Here is a 17,855-nt window from a genome sequence, read left to right on the forward strand (position 1 = left end):
TTTTGCGCTCCACGCCGGCCGCCGCCTACGCCCCACCACGATGAAAGCGAAGGCTTTCACTACTTCGACTGCTACTAGCTTGCAGAGCACAGCCTGCAACTTAGTACCACTACGATTCTATTAGGAAATTATTTTTATAACTATCTGAAGCACCATCAAGTGCGTTTATAACAATTTTAGTTAGAAATTGTAGTTTACATATTAAAGATGGGAGTCTCATACAATATCGGTAGGTGCATTACCTCTGTGAACATTTTTAAATAACGCCTTGGCCATTGACGTTGTTGTAAGTAAGCAAACAAGTTTTTTTGGTTCTCAGTTATGTGCCTTTCGCATATATGTCATTCATGTTTCGTTTGGTCACATTATGCATTTCAAGTTAAATCCTTATGGTTTGATATATTTTATTTGAAGCTGTAGTGGTTGAAGAATCTCTTGTTGCTTCTTTAAATGGCGGTGTGTATAAACTACATCGACCACGAACACATACATTTTAGTTTTCGAGAGATCTCAGGATTGCAGATCATTACGCATTTACTGATCTCGTATAGTTTAGCTGCACCACGACGGTTCTACTGCAAGTATGCAAGTCTTCGAAATCAAATATAGTCTATACCCTGCCCTGGCCTAATCCAGTAATTCAGAAAATTTGCATGTACAGGTCGACCACAGTCATGTTCTATTACCTATATTAAATATTTTTGTACAACTCTTGAGTATGAAGGATTTTCTCGTACAATTTTTTTATACATAATTTTTAAATGTTTTATTATAGCGAAAATTACTATTAATGTAGAGCCAAGCAAAATTGAAACTAGTTTGTTAAACTTCATAATTTACAGAAATAGTGTCAATTTCTTCGACAAACATACTATAATACTATTATGGGAAACAGAGTATCTTAACACGAGGTTCCCTTTGCTTGCCCTGTTGTGTGCGGGATACAGCGTGAGGCAGAAAAAATCCATATGCTAAATTATGTTATAATTAAGTTATAAAAATATATGAGAAAAAGGAAACGTAATACAAATTATTAACTATTTATTCATATTTAATTTTGTAACAAAATCATATCTCCACCTGGAATTGAAAAAAAAACATCACATTTATTTTAAATGCACTGACCCAATATTAAGAATAAAAAAAATCATAACAAAAGAACACAAATGTTATTCCGGTTTCGGACAAGGCGTCTTCTTAAGATACGTTTTGCCTGAAGGCAGGGGAACTACCGTAACTCCGCGGGGAAATAATTTCGACATTTCATCTTCTGGTACAGTTGGCAGCACCATACAGTCCTCGCCCATCTGTAAAGGTAATATTACATACTACATTCTACGCAGAAGCTGTGTCATATTTTATCATTTCCATCTTATTATGAAACAAAAACGTTCCAAACTAGTTTGTAAAAGTGTAATAGATAAATACTTTTTTATGTCATGGCGAGTGGCATTCATTAGTTTTATTTCCTTTATTACGGATTCTGTTTAAAGGATGCATGATTAATTATATATATTACATAAATAATAAAATGGTTAAATAACACTGTAACACTTGTACTGGTTGTACATAACTTTGTGATATACTATGTTGAGCACTCACAGGATACCAAATTCATAAAAACATTTTATAGTTTTTGTTAGTACCTAGTAACTACATAACCTTAAACCTTATTGGGCACAAGTCATACCTATTATAATATATGGCATACATTATATGGTATGTGGAACAGAATTACATGTATTACTAATCTTTAGATATTTAATTACATCAAAAAATTATATTACTTTTAGGAATTTGTTGCGTCAGTCTCATATTTAGCAGTTACGTAAAGTTTTAAATTCTCGTTTTAAGTCGTTACCCCATAAAATATAAACTTTATTTGAACGCAATATATACATTAATAATAATGCTATTTCTTATATATCTATGATTTGAATACTTGAATACTTTTTGCAAGGGGAACTGCGTCAAACTACCTCCCCCCTTTAACCCGAGTATATTAACACCTTTTCCACAATGACACATGTTTAAGCAACATTGCCCGTAGACGACATCTACAGTAATACGAAAACTTTCGTCCAATAGGGACCCAAAATCATTGAGAGTAAAACGAGACGGTTGACGATCTTAAGTCTAGGCTGGTGTTCAATTAAGGTTCGGTTCTTTATTATGGCGCTTCGAGCGTGCACTATTCACTTCGCCAATATCACGTTGTATGGAGAACACGTGTTCAATTAATGCAAGCTATTTTAAAATGTCAATGATGAAGAGGATCCTGTCATAGGCTTTGAATTATCTACCCACAGGTGTCAGCATTTATGCTATAAGATACGAATTAGATCATTGTGCCTTCTTCTTTGTTGTGTGTATGTCCACCCGAGGGAATGCTAATTATTTATTAATATTTTCAGTTTTTACACTCGCTTTGTCACCAAGGTAAAAAGCCCGGCGTTGAGTTCCGCCACTCAACACTCAATTACTCGACAAATTCGACGAAAAGTGGAAAACGGACGGTCTTAACAATAGATTCCCTCTGCCTACCCTGCTATGACTTTAATTTTTTTTAAGCAGAGAATAATTTTCTATTAATAATGACCCCTCAAAACAGGGTAAACATTATTTGATTCTTGTTTTTAGAAAGAATAACGTACCTATTTATGAATTATTATTTAAAGTGTTTCATTAGTGTAAATTCCTAAAATATGTCATTAGGATAAAATAAGAATGAAAAAAAAGCAAAAAACAAAGTAGTTTCTGAGCCATATTATAGATGGATATTAACTAACTAACCTCTTATCAGTGTTATAATTTTATATAACTTATAAAATTATTATTATTATTTAAATACTATAGAAACAAATACAGCAAGCTCCATTCAGATTGTTATTCTAACATGCAATAAAACATATTTTGGTTATAATTTCTGAAACACTAATTTGTAGCAATCTATACTTATAATAAAATCGTAAAAGGATTGGATTGGAGGTACTTGGAAGATATTTTAGAAAAAATGTTATTCCCAATAACGTAATAGAAACCAAAACAATGTTTAAAATTTTTGTCCATTGTCTTTTGAATTGTTATCGTTAATCTCAAAATCGGCTTAACCGATTTAGATGCGGTTTTCAATATTGGATTCTGGCAAGCTTCCGAAAACATTTATTTTATTTTATTTTTTTGGTTTATTTTATTACAATCAGTTCATAAATAAAAACGCTATGTCAATTTAAAGTACTTAGTTCGACAAATTTGCTAATTGCCATAACAGTTATTTTATACAACTGTTTCACTGAATTGACTGAATCTTTAGTTTTCAATTTCTATATTAATATTTGTATTTCAAGCGGGCGTAGCTTTGCACGGCCCGCTAGTGTATAATAAAACAACCACTGAATTATGCAAAAAATATCAAAAAAATATTAAATGTTAGTTGACTTTGGATATTGCTGTATTTGCTTTTATATGATTTGTTTTTACCTTCCAATTAACTGGTGTTGCTACCTTTGCTTTGTCAGTAAGTTGCATAGAGTCAATTACACGAAGAATTTCACTACAACAAAAATAAAACATTATCTATAATATATGTAAGTAAAATTGAAGCATATATTTGTAATTTTATTTTAAATATGTTTTTTAACTGAATACAGTTACTTACACAACACTAAAACACATACAAACAATTCTTAAATTGTTAGTCTTTGTGTATGGCTTTGTATGTCTGGGCTTAGAACTTAGAACAGTTGCATTTCTTCCTCTGGTAGATATGCTATATCTCAAATTCAGACAGAGAGCAGAGATGGGGAACTTTGACCTAGTTTTACTCTACCTATCATGCTAGAAGGCAGCATGCAAATTTTTGCAGTTAATATGTGATCTGGGTTAGGGCCTCTATTCCAGATAAAATGCTACCTGTTCCAATTTTATTAACCAATACCAACTGTATTAAATGAACAACAGAAAAAGCAATATTCTTAAATGCAAAACTTGTTATTTATTCCTTCCCATGAAAACTATAGGCATCTCATATTTTTAATATAATAATCTACTCACTCAAAATTTCTACCAGTAGTAGCTGGATATAGTAAAGATAATCTAAACTTTTTGTTTGGACCTATTATAAACACAGCTCGAGCTGTGAGAGGCATGCCAACAGAATCTAGTTCATCTTTATCTATCATTCCCAACTTCATTGCGATCTTTCTATCCTTGTCTTCTATTAAAGGATAAGGAAACTTTTGATCTTCCGCACAACCTGTAATAGAAAAAAAGCACCTTCATATTTTTTTTCTGTATGGCAATGTAAACAGATGGAAGCCAGAGTTAAGATGCTCCATTCCCTGATTTTCTTATCTGAAACTTCAGATAAGAAAGAAAAATAATTAACATCTAATCAATAAACAAGTGGAGATGGAACTCACGACAATCACATTTACAGTCAGATGGAGCCCCACTACAATAAAATATCCTCAAAAGGAATATTTCAACAACAAATAACTGAGTGCTTGTCTTAATTCTTTATTCATTTGAAGTGTTAACCGACTGCTTGAAAAAGAATGTATGAATAGTATTCCATGACATGACACTTATATTGAAAAAAATATATATTATACTAATTGGGAAGAAATTTAGTGTTCACAAAATGAATATATATTGCTGAAGGTAAAAGTATAAACTAAGGAGCTAACAACATTTGTATATATTTTTTTTTTATATATATTAAAACTAAATAATATAAACACATTAAATACATACCTTCATATTTTTTTATATCTTTACACCATTCCTCATGTGATATAATAGAATCACAAGACAATCCGATAGTTTTGACATTACGTTTTTCAAATTCTGGTTGCAAGCTAATTACTTTTGCAAGTTCAGTAGTGCATACTGGTGTAAAGTCTGATGGATGTGAAAATAGTATACCCCAACTGTAATTATGGTTTAAAATATATTTTTATTTTTTACAATAAGTACTACTAATATAAAATTAGCAATAAAACTATAAATTCAGCAATATTTAATCATTTATTTATTTTAGATAGTTGAATGTTTAATACTAAACAAACTTAATATGTATAGACTGGATTGGAACAATAATTGTTCAATCTTAATACAATGTCATTATATGTATAGGTCATAGTTCTGACAAAATGCTTTAGACAAACATTTTAGATTTAATCAAAAAATGATTAAGATAGATGATAACTGCATAGAATATTAAAAATAAAATTAAAAGTCTGTAAAAGACACTTACGAATTACCAAGCCAATCATGAAAATCTATTTCACCATCTGTAGTAATTGCAGAAAAATTTGGAAAAATATCTCCAAGAAACAACATGTTTAATTGGGAAAAGAATATATTTTTATTTTAAGTTAATATGTTACAAGCTCTAAATACTTTCAATTACATCGGCTATAAAATGAAAATCTAATGCCAAATAAATTTTCCTATTTCAAAAATCTTCGAATAACAACGAAACAACTTAGGTTGCTGCGAACAGATACAATATTGAATACAAGAAGCACAGGTTAAAAAGAAAACAAATAAATCTTTATTAAAATTAATTTAAGAATTTAAGTTCCAATTGCTATTTGCTATAGTACAATGTTATTATATTGTGTTGTATTATATGGCATAAAGAAGACAGGTCATGTAGATATAGCTTTTCTTCTGCTTGTAATAAGAGGATATATTTCTTTTAAATATGGAACGGAATCTCATTTAAATCCATGTGAAATTATATGTAAAGGGTCTAATAACATCTAATGAAAATAATATAAATTAAGTGTATACCTCGAGCCGCCCCTGTTATACTCTATTTAAATTAATATGGCAATCTCTAACAAAATGTCGTTTGATAAAGTTTGACAAAATTTAAAAACTTCGTTAAACGAAGTTACACTGTAAAACTTTGCATTGCATTTTCTGGCACGCTCTGAAATCTTTCAAAATTCCTTAATACAAGATGAATGATTTCGTAAAGATAGAAAAAATTCACGAAGGTTCATATGGAAAGGTTTATAAAGCCAAGAATAAATTAACTGGACAGTTCGTGGATGTGAAAAGATTAAACTTGGCGGATGACTACCAAGGCTTGACATGTGATGTTATAAGGTATGTACATTGCTTTGTTTTTATTTTCATACTAATAAAATTAAATGTAATTCTTACGGACAAATTAATGTAATTTTTTTACACCAGACTTGTATATTGGAGTAACTTTTGCAATTTTTAAAGCATCCGGAAAAGTACCTTCATCTAGACATTAATGCAGTCTGTCAATTCTCCGACAATGTATGACTTCAAACATTTAACTACTTTTGTACTAATACCATCTATTCCAATGCCTACATTTGAGTCTAAATTATCAATAATTCTAGATATTTCGCTTCTACTACAAAGTGTTAATGTTGACAAATTATAATTATATTTATGACTACTTATGTATATGTACTACTAGCGGACGCGCGCAGCTTCGCTTGCCTATTTAAGGGTGAATTCTAATAACCCATGAAACATGTGTTCAATTAAATATTTTTATGAGTCTAAATTTAAAATTTTATAATAATCGGTGGCATTTTAAAGATTTTTCCATACAAACTTTCAACCCCTTATTTGCACCCTTAGGGGAAGAATTCTAGAAAACCATGAAACATGTATTCAATTAAATACTTTTAAGAGTTTGAATTTCAAATTTTATAAAAATTGGTGCCGATTTAAAAAAAATCTATACAAACTTTCAACCCCTTATTTGCACCTTGGGGGAGAATTCTAGAAAACGACGAAACACCTGTTCAATTAAATACTTTTAACAATCTAAATTTCAAATTTTATAAAAATCGGTGCCGATTTAATTTTTTTTTCATACAAATTTTCAACCCCTATTTCACTCCTTTAGGGTTAAAATTTTTCAAAATCCGTTCTTAGTGGATGTCCAGATTACAAAAGTAAACATCTGTCCAAATTCCATGTTTCTACGCACAGCGGTTACGCCTGTGCGTGCGTCTTACCTCAGTCAGTGAGGACAAGTCCTTTTATATATATAGATTATGAAATTTATTAGGAATCTGACTAGCCAACACAGAACCAATGGTGGCAAAGAATTTATTAAAATATTGACATATTTTTGTACCATCGGTAATTAAACCTTTACTAGTCATTAGTTAATATATATTTACACATCTTCAAAAGAGTTTACGTAAAAATTACTTTTATATTTATTTATGTTAGTTGCCGTAACAGTCTTCTGTCCTGCATAAGCTCTTTCTAAGTCAGAATTATTTGAATCTATTTTAAATTTGTACCATGCTTCATTTCTTGATTCAATATCTGCTAAAATGTACAATGTTTAATTTACAGTGCAATATCAACTCTAAAGCAATTAAGTCATCCAAATATAGTGAAATTACTTGAAATATTGGTGCCAGAAATGAGCCGGCGGAAGCTGATTCTAATATTTGAGTATTTTTCCATGAATTTGAAGACATATATGGAATCTCTTGAACATGGCACAGTGAGTTTTGAGTTTTTATTTATATTTAACATTATATTGTGCTATATCCACATTACTTATCTATCCACTTATATTATTTCTCATTTACCTCTTATTTCCTTATCCCTGAATAAATATCAACATTTGTTACCATTTACTCTATAAATAATTTATAGAGTAATTTATAGAGTAAATTTATAAATAAACTTGTAATGTTATAAAAAAATATTACCACTAATCTGAGCGAAGATTGCCTATATTATTAAACTAGCGGCCCTCCCGCGGCTTCGCCTGCGTGAACTACGTTTATTAATTTCTGTCTCCATGAGTACCTATAAGTGACGTCCATGCAAAATTTGAGACTTCCAGCACTTCTAGTAATGAAGTTTCATATAAAATTTTCAACCCCAAAAACAACCCCTTAGAAGTCGAATATTACAAATTTCCGTCTTATCTCCTACATCCTGTAAGTAACTCCTATGCAAAATTTCAGATTCCTAGCACATGTAGTTTCTTCGATTTTATATATATAGATTATAATATTTTACTACACTACTACTACATTACCTAAACAACCTTATATTAATGATTACTTTCAGTTTATGGATCCAAGCTTAGTAAAAAGTTACTTGTACCAAATCAATAGTGCAATTTTTTATTGCCACCAGCGACACATTGTACACAGAGATCTTATGCCACAAAATATCTTTATTAATGAGAATGGTATTATTAAGGTTGGTAGTTGTTTGATTTTTTATATTCACTATTTCTTTAGGTTCTCGGGGGAATTAATTATTTTTATTATAAAATTGTCTTTTCACTAGGTTTTTTATGTCTAACTTTAAAGTGTTATTCCACACTTAAAAAAGGATAATAAATAGCCTCTCTCATGCCAAAAGTGATAAGGCCGCCTTTGTGCATTTTGTTTTGTTGTTTTGTTTGCAAAGATTTTTATCTATCTATCTATCTATCTATGATATATTCACACATTTATTTTTGGGGAGTGGATATTGTAAATATCTTCCCAACATATATGCTAAAAACACAGTAGAAAAAAATACTGAAGTTTCTTTTTAATAATACTAGACACTTAATATTTTTAACTTTATTTAAAAATCTGTAAATTGCCGTGATTGATGTTGACATCTAAGGAGCATCAGTGGATGACTCTTCATTGACCAAATGAAATTGAAATGAAGTATTTAATGCTGCAAAGTATGGTGTTGACCTCCACTATTCAACATGTAATATGTCTTAAATTAGTAAGAAAATGAGGAAGGAGTGTTTATCACTACATTCCGGCCTATCCTGCTAAATGCAGGATAAAGTGTGAAGCTAATAAAAATACACATATTGTTGTCAGGTTACAGACATTTGTGTTAGTATAGTATTCCAAGTGCCGTATATGCTCTGGTACACAGCTCCTGAAACCATCCTGGGTTGTCAAGAGTAAGTAACAAAATGCTTCTTCATTTTATTTTTAAATTAGATTTTCATGGAGATTAAATTACAATATCTATTTGCCCTGTGGCAAAGACCTCTGCTTGCTACTTTTATTTTATTTGTCCAACACTTCAATGGCCAGCCTTGTTTTCTTACTTTGTCCCTAGGACGTTAATAGATAATTGTTTTACTCCATTTTGCTGGTTTTGACTATTGTTATAATATATAACATTTTTATATTATATTAGAGGTCGTCGTGGCGCAGCGGTGCAAGGGTGTGACTATAACGCGACGGTTGTGGATTCAATGCAAACTCGAGGAAGTGAAATATTTATTTACGTTTATATTTTCATTTTCTTCGCTCTGGTATCGAGGCGAAGAGCGGCTTTGAGTTCCGCCTCTCAACACGCCATGCCCCCAGAATTCGGCAGAAAATGAGGAAAAGAGTGTCTTAACACTAGGTTGGTGAGTGCGGGATACAGCGTGAAGCTGATTGATTTTTTACATATTATACTGAGGTTTTCTTTTTCAATATACATAAAGTGTTATACTTTTTCCTGCATATTGCAGGGTAAGCAGAGGGAAATTATTGTTAAGTTGTTTCCTATACTCTGCCTAATTTGCGAGACATCGCGTGTTCAGTTGCTAAACTTAACGCCACGATTTGTGTTGCCATAGAATGGTAATTTAAATAATTATTTCCCCCGATTAGGGATTGAACCCACAACCATCTCATTTATAATGATTTGTTGTCCTACTTTGTTATAGTAAGTTCAAAAAGGGTCTAGCCCGGTAAGCATGGGAAAGTTGCATTGGCTTCTAATTAATTATTTTTAATATGATTATATTGTTTTTCATCTGAATAATAATTAAAAGCCAATGCAGCTTTCCCATGTTTATTGGGTAAACCAGGGACGGCGAACCTTTCTTGACGTACGTGCCACAAAGTCACAAAAAACCTTTTTTAAATAAGTAACGTGCTATAAAAAAAATCATTCGAAATGTTGCCGAGGTGAAACTATATGTAAGTATAATTAAACAACTAAAAGCAATTCTTCTTTGTAGATTTTTTTATTTTAATCAATGTCTAAAAAAGGCAATATGCTAGGAACTAAATTCACGTTAAAAACAATTGCTTTTAATGTGATCTTTGCTGTACACAAATGATAAAGATTTAATATTTGGTTCATATTTATCTAAAATCTAAAGAAAAGTTTTAAAAGTTATAGGGAAAAAGTTAATATTTTCAGTTAGGTGACTTAAGTGTAAATTAATAATAATTTTCAATTCATTTTTATCAAATAAGATATCCCACCACCATAAAAGCCACACAAAGTGCCACTTGTGGCACCTGTGCCATTGGTTCGCCATCCCTGGGCTAGACCCTTTATTCCCATATATAAATTAAATGGCGTTGACGGACGTTGACACTGCCCCAGTAGTCTACTATAGCTATTTCCATAGTATTTTATCTTATGGAATGCTGCTATGGGGCAGTGCTTCAGACATAAATTCAATATTTATCCTCCAAAAAAGAGCCGTGAGATATATTTATAAACTAAGTGCGCGAGATTCTCTGCGAGATGTTTTCAAAGATGCAGGTATTCTTACAGTTGCTTCCCAATTTATATACTACTAGCGGCCCGCTCGCGGTTTCACCCGCGTGAACTATGTTATTATTAATTTCTGTCTCCATGACTACGTCCTAGTGACGTCTATGCAAAATTTGAAACTCCTAGGATTTGTAGTAAGTTTCATACAAACTTTCGACCCAAAAAACAACCCCTTAGAAGTCGAATATTACAAATTCCCGTCTTAGCGAGCACCTACGTCCTATAAGCAACTCCTATGCAAAATTTCAGATTCCTAGCACATGTAGTTTCTGAGATTTCGTGATGAGTGAGTGACCTTTCGCTTTTATATATATAGATAATATTCTCTTTGTCCGACATAATATTCATTGTCATAGTAAACAGTGACAATCATATGATAGGAACGAGAAATAAAGTTAAGATTGTTACTCCAAGTTTTCGCCTCCAAAAAGTTAATAAATATTTTATGGGTCTGAGCACACGTGTATATAATAAAATTCCACAGTATATTCTAGATTTGCCACTTCCAAAATTTAAAATATCAGTAAAAAAAAATCTGACAAGTAAAGTTTATTACACTGTTCAAGAATACTTAGAGGACAAACATGTATGGAATTAATGTCTATTGAATGTAATGCAGGATAGCTGCCAACTAATGTAACAGATTGTGATTGTACCATTGATTTTGAAAAGCGCAACTGTTGAGTTTCTTGCCGGCTCTTCTCAGCAGAACTGCCTGCCGAACCGGTGGTAGCTTTTTGTTCATATGTTCATTCGACGATTCAAAAGTGCTTATTATAAGTTTATTTGAATAAAGAATATTTTGAATTTGAATTTGAATGTTTCAGATACTCTTCCTCAATTGATATGTGGTCTATCGGATGTATCTTTTCTGAGATGTTAACTAACAAACCATTGTTCCCAGGAAATTGTAAAATGGGCCAACTTTTCTGTATGTTCAGGTATTTCAATTTAAATTTAATTTTTAATTACAAGCAATATTGCATATATCAGGTTAGGTCACTAACTCAGTGTTATGACACTATGGTGTTCTTTTTTAACCCAATATTCGAGACATTGCGTCACACGCCACGGTTACAGGTTCGACTTTGTGTATGAATAAATATAACAACTATTGGATGTGTCAGAATAAATAAATCAATTTAACAATTGGAAGATTGAATTATTTTCATTTCCTTAGTCTGGTAACAAGAGTGTATAGCACAGCGTTGAGTTCCGCCACTTATCCACTTACTTCTTGCTGATGAAGGCAATAAAATAAATACATTAATTATTTCTAATTACAGAATTCTAAAGACGCCCACAGAGGAAATGTGGCCTGATATATCATCACTACCAAATTACACACCAATTTTTCCAAAATGGGTCACTTATGATCTTCACAATCATGTAAGCTTATGTATTTGTTGTCACTTATAAATAATTGTCACTAAAATTAGAGGCAGAAATAAACTTTTAAAAATAACATTTATTATTATTAATTGATCAAATATGGTTCTAACATTAAATAATTATAACAACTCTTTTGCACCAGACGTTGCATCCTCATAATGAAGAATAATCACTTAGTTTAAATTCTAGCTCATTGTATTGTCTTTTAAAAACAATAAAATACATAGAACTATTTTGATACGTCAATTAGTTTTTAAGATACTGTACCTAAAAGTAAGCGCGCAACGCGAGATTCCATCGGGCCGTAACGGGCCCGCGTGACGTCACTTGACAGCACTCGCTCGCTCAGTTCGTTCGCTCGGAGTTCACGCTCTTCTGTAACTGGCGTTTCACTACAAATTTAGTTTCGTTTAATGTATAATGCATAGGTATATTTTAAAACCTTTTTTTAAAATATTGCGTGTCGAGTGGCGGAACTCAACGCCGCAATCATAAATTATTTGACGTTCAAAGAAGTAACATGTCAACAATATCTCGAAAATTCAGACTCATTAGGTTCTAGGTAGGATAAAACTTAAAACTAAAAAAAACTAATGTTGAAAGTACTAACGAAGGGGAAATGGGAATTCCAGATGGGAAACGTAGACGATGCCGGATTTTACCTTCTGGAAAAAATGCTCATCTATAACCCAGAGCTTCGAATCAGTGCGAAGGCAACACTGAAAAACAGATACTTCATAAATTTGAAACTACCCCCAGGATTCACCATCGTAGACATAGATTAAACGCTAGCATATAGACGTGGCGCTGTTGGTTTATTGTTATGATTTTTTTTTGTTTCCATCAGTCATTATGTTTTTTGTTTTAAAATAAAAAAATACATGTTAAAATTTTTTGTTTAAATTTTCCAAAATATTTAAACTCCTCACGCAACAAGTAGGGTGTTATAAATTTGACGTATCTATAGTTAACAATGGATAAAGGTACATTCCCCTGACGGGGGTGTCAATATGTAGGTGTCTAGTGCAGGTTATTAACGTTATCAATTCGCATTTAAATTAACGTTAATTACCGCTGAAATTATACTAAGTATTGTTACAATTTTGTAGCGATATTTGGTAACTTAACGGAATAATAACGTTATAATAAGATTAAATTTGCGTTAAATTTTAACGTAAAATTTAGTGCTACTTCGAAAGTAGCTATAAGTAGCGGTATAAATCATCCTTTTATTTTGTTACCTTTATGCGACGTTGCCGTTATGAACAATTCGCCTATCGACGTAGCGTCTCCCTCCAGAATTCGCCAGGAAGTGGGGGACGGAGTGACTTTACACTAGGCTCCCTCTGCCTACCCTGCTGTATGCGGGATACAATGATAATAATTTTATAAAACTTACCTGCACTTCCTCTTCTTACTTAGAAAATACGACCGCAGTCAACACAGTCTTACATATATATATATATGTAAGCAACAGTACCTATATATATATATATAGGTTCTGTTGCTATTAGACGAGAGCGACGCACTATGGGAAATCGAGGCCTGTATCAGATCAAAAATTGATAACTTTTTTATTTGTCAAGATAAACAATTGAATTTGCACAAAGTATGAAATAGTGCGTTAGGTGAAGTGAAGTTCAGATGTTATACTTTTATTGGAGCATATATATATTAAAAAATAATGAAAAGAACAGTTTTCAGTAAATAGCAAGTAGTAATAGTAAAAATGTATTATTAAATTAATTTATTATTCCCGACTGCTAAGGAAGGGTTATGTTTTTCGCGCGTATTTTGTATGTATGTATGTACGTATGTATGTATGCAATATTCTTTATTACCTTGTATCTCCACAACCGCTGAACGGATTTACATAATTGAGGTATCGTTACATTCGCTTTAGCAGCCCAAGTGTTCTTAGATAGGTGACGTTAAAAAATAATAATCATGGCGGCTGTGGGACGTCATTGGATTTAGTGAAAAAAAAACTTTTGGTTTCGAATACCACAACATGGGTATCAAATTCAAGAGCTTAACACGAGGATTTCAAAAAGGTATATCATGATTATCATTACCATAATGAATCCTAACAAAAATTTGAAAAATAAAAAAAAATATTAAAAAACAAACACCCAGACTGCATAAATCTGAAAGAAATTAACAAGCCCAATAGTTTAGTAATTCTTCAATCAATAAAATCTTTACCAGGAACCTCAAATAATTTAAAGAGGTGCTAATTCTTCTCCTATTGAACGTAAACCCTGAACCTTCAATGTATGGGAGTAATAATTCACGCTTGGAATACTTAAAAGTATTCGTCATTTTAAAATTTAGTGAAGACACTTAATAATCAAACGTCTGTTAGTAATTTTATTACTAATTTGTAATAGTTTTTTAAAATTAATTCACTCTTCATATAATTTCATAAATGAGGGTAATGTGTCCAAAATGATGATAAAACGTCCTTTTATCAATAAATAACAATAATTTTATAGAAATTCACCGCAATCTAATAAATTCAATAGAAACTACAATAATTAAGCATTAGAAACTACAATAGATAGAGTTTTCGTGTCCCCTGACTTGTATCGTAGTTTTCGTGATAACTTCTCAGTCTGCGCGTCTCTGCAGCTGATTTTTGATAAATGTTATTTATGAATATCTGGACTATAAAACAATATCAAATATAACGCGTCGGGAGACGTCGGTAACTGTTAAAAGTCTCGATGAACTTTAAACACGTACCTTTTTTCTTTTCATTTATTGTTAATATTTTTTATAAAAATAATACCACGATATCCATAATATAATCTACTAAAATCTACATACCATGGGCTCTTTAAAAATGGACTTTGTAAAAATATAACTTTGACGACTTTGTAAAAATGAATTTTGATCTGCTGTTGTTCTACCATTGTACATAGTGCGACAGTAACAAAACTAGCTTATAACGATACCATTTTAACGACACCTAATGATACCGTGGATTTCAAGTTATCAAGTATCGATACCCGGCGTAACGATACCAACTTTTTAACGTTACTTCAAGCCCTGGTCTAGTGTCCGCACCCACAATTTGTAAATATTGTTTTATTTCATACGAAATTTTATCAGCTTATTCCTTTCGTAACTTTTAATTTGTAAATTGTTTCTTTTCATTCGAAATTTCATCAGCTTATGCCTTTTCTAACTTATATATTGTTTAACGATTTAAGAAATCATTTATATTCATCTTTGTGGTTTGCAATAAGTATGGAGGTTTGCTTTTATATCTTATATTGTTCTAATTATATGTGGACATATTGTAATACATTTATCCAAACTGGGTTACACTCTTGAATTTCTCTATTATATTGTATTTCATTACAGTAATTCATAAAAAAAATATTTATTTCTTCTATCTCATTTTTTACAGGCATTAAAAGTTACAAGAATGGTTAATTAGGAAGAAAAAAAAGCATCTTATAACAAGAAATTTACAAGTGTTAGTTGATGGTAAACTAACAGAAATTCTTAAACAACGTCATTTAAAAATTTGTTGGGGTACAACCACTACAGAGTGACATCATGTAGCCTATTTTGTGCCCATGTCGAAAATTTCAGACTTTGTAAAAGCTGGATCAGAAATCATTATCCTCTTTGCGGATTACACGCTTATCTTGGTAATATGAAGGCACCACGGGATTTATTATCTTTGCGTACTGAGTACTATGAAGCTACAATTAAAGCAATTTTGACATTCATTGAAAAATGAATTAGAAAAATTAAAATTTGTTAGAGGTACTGGATATCAACTTAGTAAAGAATATACATTAGATGTATACAGTATGTCATCAGTCATAACTGATCATGATGCAAAAAAAGCTTGATCGGAAGTTGTACAACAATTTGGTCATCCATTACTTAGTGGTCTATTATATCCAGCATTGCAGGCTGAGGAGGAGTATCTAAAAGTGGATGCTCAATTTGGTGGAGTAGATCAGAGAAAAATATTTACTCTGTCTGAGAAGTATCTGCCCCAATTAGGTTCTGCTAAAAGAGTTCATCTTATGAATTCAATGGTACCAAGCTTGACTGGAGGCAAAATGTCAGTTTCCGCAGAAGATGGTAAAATTGATTTACTTGACAATCCAACCAATGTAAAGAAAAAGCTGAAGAAGTTTCTGTGAACCTGGAAACATAACCGATAATGGAGTATTATCTTATTCTAAACATGTCATTTGCCCTTTGATGAAGGAAGATGATTTGTTATCAAAAGGGCTGAAGAACATGGTGGGGATGTTGAATATTCTAATTTTAATGATTTGGAAGCAGATTTTGCTAAACAAGAAATTCATCTAGGTGAAAAGCTTCAAAGCTCTAGTGATGAATAAACTCTTAGCACCCATCCAAGAAATATTCAAAGCTTCAAGAACTGACTAAATAAACCTATCCACCACCAACAAAAAGTAAAAGAAATGTGAACAATGTTGCTTCTGATGAAATAACTCCTATTAAATTAGATATAAGAGTGGGGAAAGTTATTGAAGTATCAAGACATCCAGATGCTGATGCACTCTATGTAGGGTAAATTGATCTTGGGGAGAGAGAATCGAGAACTATTGTCTCTGGATTAGTAAACTTTGTACCTATAGAGGAAATGCAAGATAGAAATGTAGTTGATTTTCAATCTGAAACCTGCTAAAATGAGAGGAGTTCAATCCAAAGGCATGGTTCTTTGTGCAGGTGTAGATGAACCTAAACAGGTTGAACCACTAATAGCCCCTAAGGATAGTTTACCAGGAGATAGAATTGTCATTGAAGGTTACGAACATGGCGAACATGATGAAGTTTTAAATCCAAAGGAGAAAGTTTGGGAGAAACTTCAAGTTTTGTTTGTTTGAAAACAAATGATAATTCAATTGCAGCATGGCATGAAAAATGGCCCTTTCCAATAACAGAGCATTTATTGATTAAGTTAAAGTGATTTGCACATTTATTATTACAGATTTTGGAACTTCATTTGCATTTATTAATGTTTCATTTCAATTACATTATATTTTATTTATTTACTTTTTTATGTACCTGCATCAGTGCCTTGTTTTGCATTTTTTCAAAAAAGGCTTAAGAACTACTATGGTTATTTTTGTAATCATTTCTCTGTTTACCAGGAACAATTCCTGATGTACTTTCGATGTTCATCACCGACAGGAGGTCTGAGAAGGAGTACAAGTGAAGGAGATACATTTTCAGATACATATTCATATCTTTCTTTTTCACTTACATACAAGATTAGATTACTAAAAATTCTGTGTTTTCTAATTTTGTATTTGATAAATAATTATATCTCTAAATTCGCTCATGTAATTGTGGAGTGATTTTATAAATATGCAATTTTATATTAATTGTATAAAAATAAACAAAATTTCAATCCCATTTATTTGATTTTTTATACCATTTGCCGTCATATTGGAAGTATAATAAAAATCAAAAACAACAAAAAATATTCAATGTGTGGGTCAGAAAACTATTTTACATATTTCGCGACGTCGATGTGTGGTGATGCAAATGCTGATTATGACAGATTTAGGAATTACCTATTTACTTTTACCATATTTTAATATTTAATCAATAATAATAATTTAAAAATATATTGTTTCTCAGAATATAAATTAATTATACACAACGTATTGTACTGTAAAAATAATAGCGGCGGAACTCAACACCAGGCTTCTGTCTTGGTTCCAGAGCAAAGAAATGAAAATATTAATAAATAATAATTCATTCCGTCGAGTGAAGCCCGAACCCACAATCGTCGCGTTACACTTTTATTCAATACTAGCGGACGCACGCAGCTTCGCCTGCTTATTAACACCCTTAGGGGGTGAATTAAAATAAACCAATGAAAAAAAAAATCGGTGGCGATTTAA

General features: G+C 31.6%; 2 protein-coding genes and 1 pseudogene across 7 annotated transcripts; 2 read left to right on the forward strand and 1 right to left on the reverse strand.

Annotated features, from left to right (window-relative positions):
* Positions 1–1,028: 1,028 nt before the first annotated feature.
* Prx6a (Peroxiredoxin 6a) lies at positions 1,029–5,516 on the reverse strand. Its single transcript, XM_085206746.1, has 5 exons — positions 5,258–5,516; positions 4,756–4,931; positions 4,054–4,255; positions 3,481–3,553; positions 1,029–1,307 (listed from the first exon to the last, which is right to left on the reverse strand). Exons 1-5 carry the CDS (start codon positions 5,341–5,343, stop codon positions 1,170–1,172), a joined length of 675 nt encoding a protein of 224 aa, XP_085062872.1. The 5' UTR covers positions 5,344–5,516; the 3' UTR covers positions 1,029–1,169.
* A 312-nt stretch (positions 5,517–5,828) lies between these two features.
* On the forward strand, positions 5,829–16,955 carry LOC146527040 (cyclin-dependent kinase 1-like). 6 transcript variants are annotated; one of them, XM_085206741.1, is made up of 7 exons: positions 5,834–6,120; positions 7,366–7,519; positions 8,098–8,232; positions 8,862–8,947; positions 11,382–11,495; positions 11,841–11,943; positions 15,362–16,955. In XM_085206741.1, exons 1-7 carry the CDS (start codon positions 5,972–5,974, stop codon positions 15,389–15,391), a joined length of 771 nt encoding a protein of 256 aa, XP_085062867.1. In that variant the 5' UTR covers positions 5,834–5,971; the 3' UTR covers positions 15,392–16,955. The 6 variants fall into 6 exon arrangements, with proteins under 6 accessions (XP_085062868.1, XP_085062869.1, XP_085062871.1 ...); XM_085206740.1 differs by lacking the exon at positions 15,362–16,955 and adding an exon at positions 12,579–12,836 and having other exon boundaries at positions 5,835–6,120; XM_085206744.1 differs by lacking the exons at positions 5,834–6,120; positions 15,362–16,955 and adding exons at positions 6,950–7,143; positions 12,579–12,836.
* LOC146527041 (tyrosine--tRNA ligase, cytoplasmic pseudogene) lies at positions 15,534–16,955 on the forward strand (annotated as a pseudogene).
* Positions 16,956–17,855: the final 900 nt, after the last annotated feature.

Source organism: Heliconius melpomene, chromosome 21 (genome assembly GCF_056956725.1).
Source record: "Heliconius melpomene rosina isolate 202511_hmr_F chromosome 21, ASM5695672v1, whole genome shotgun sequence".
NCBI classification, from domain to species: domain Eukaryota; kingdom Metazoa; phylum Arthropoda; class Insecta; order Lepidoptera; family Nymphalidae; genus Heliconius; species Heliconius melpomene.

Coding starts and splice junctions, on each gene's coding strand:
- Prx6a (XM_085206746.1), bottom strand. CDS start 5,343: ATGTTGTTTCTTGGAGATATTTTTCCAAATTTTTCTGCAATTACTACA. Junction 4,256..4,755: donor AGATATAAAAAAATATGAAG/GTATGTATTTAA, acceptor TTTCTATTACAG/GTTGTGCGGAAGATCAAAAG. Junction 3,554..4,053: donor ACTACTGGTAGAAATTTTGA/GTGAGTAGATTA, acceptor TTTTTGTTGTAG/TGAAATTCTTCGTGTAATTG.
- LOC146527040 (XM_085206740.1), top strand. CDS start 5,972: ATGAATGATTTCGTAAAGATAGAAAAAATTCACGAAGGTTCATATGGA. Junction 6,121..7,365: donor TTGACATGTGATGTTATAAG/GTATGTACATTG, acceptor TTTAATTTACAG/TGCAATATCAACTCTAAAGC. Junction 8,233..8,861: donor ATGAGAATGGTATTATTAAG/GTTGGTAGTTGT, acceptor TATTGTTGTCAG/GTTACAGACATTTGTGTTAG.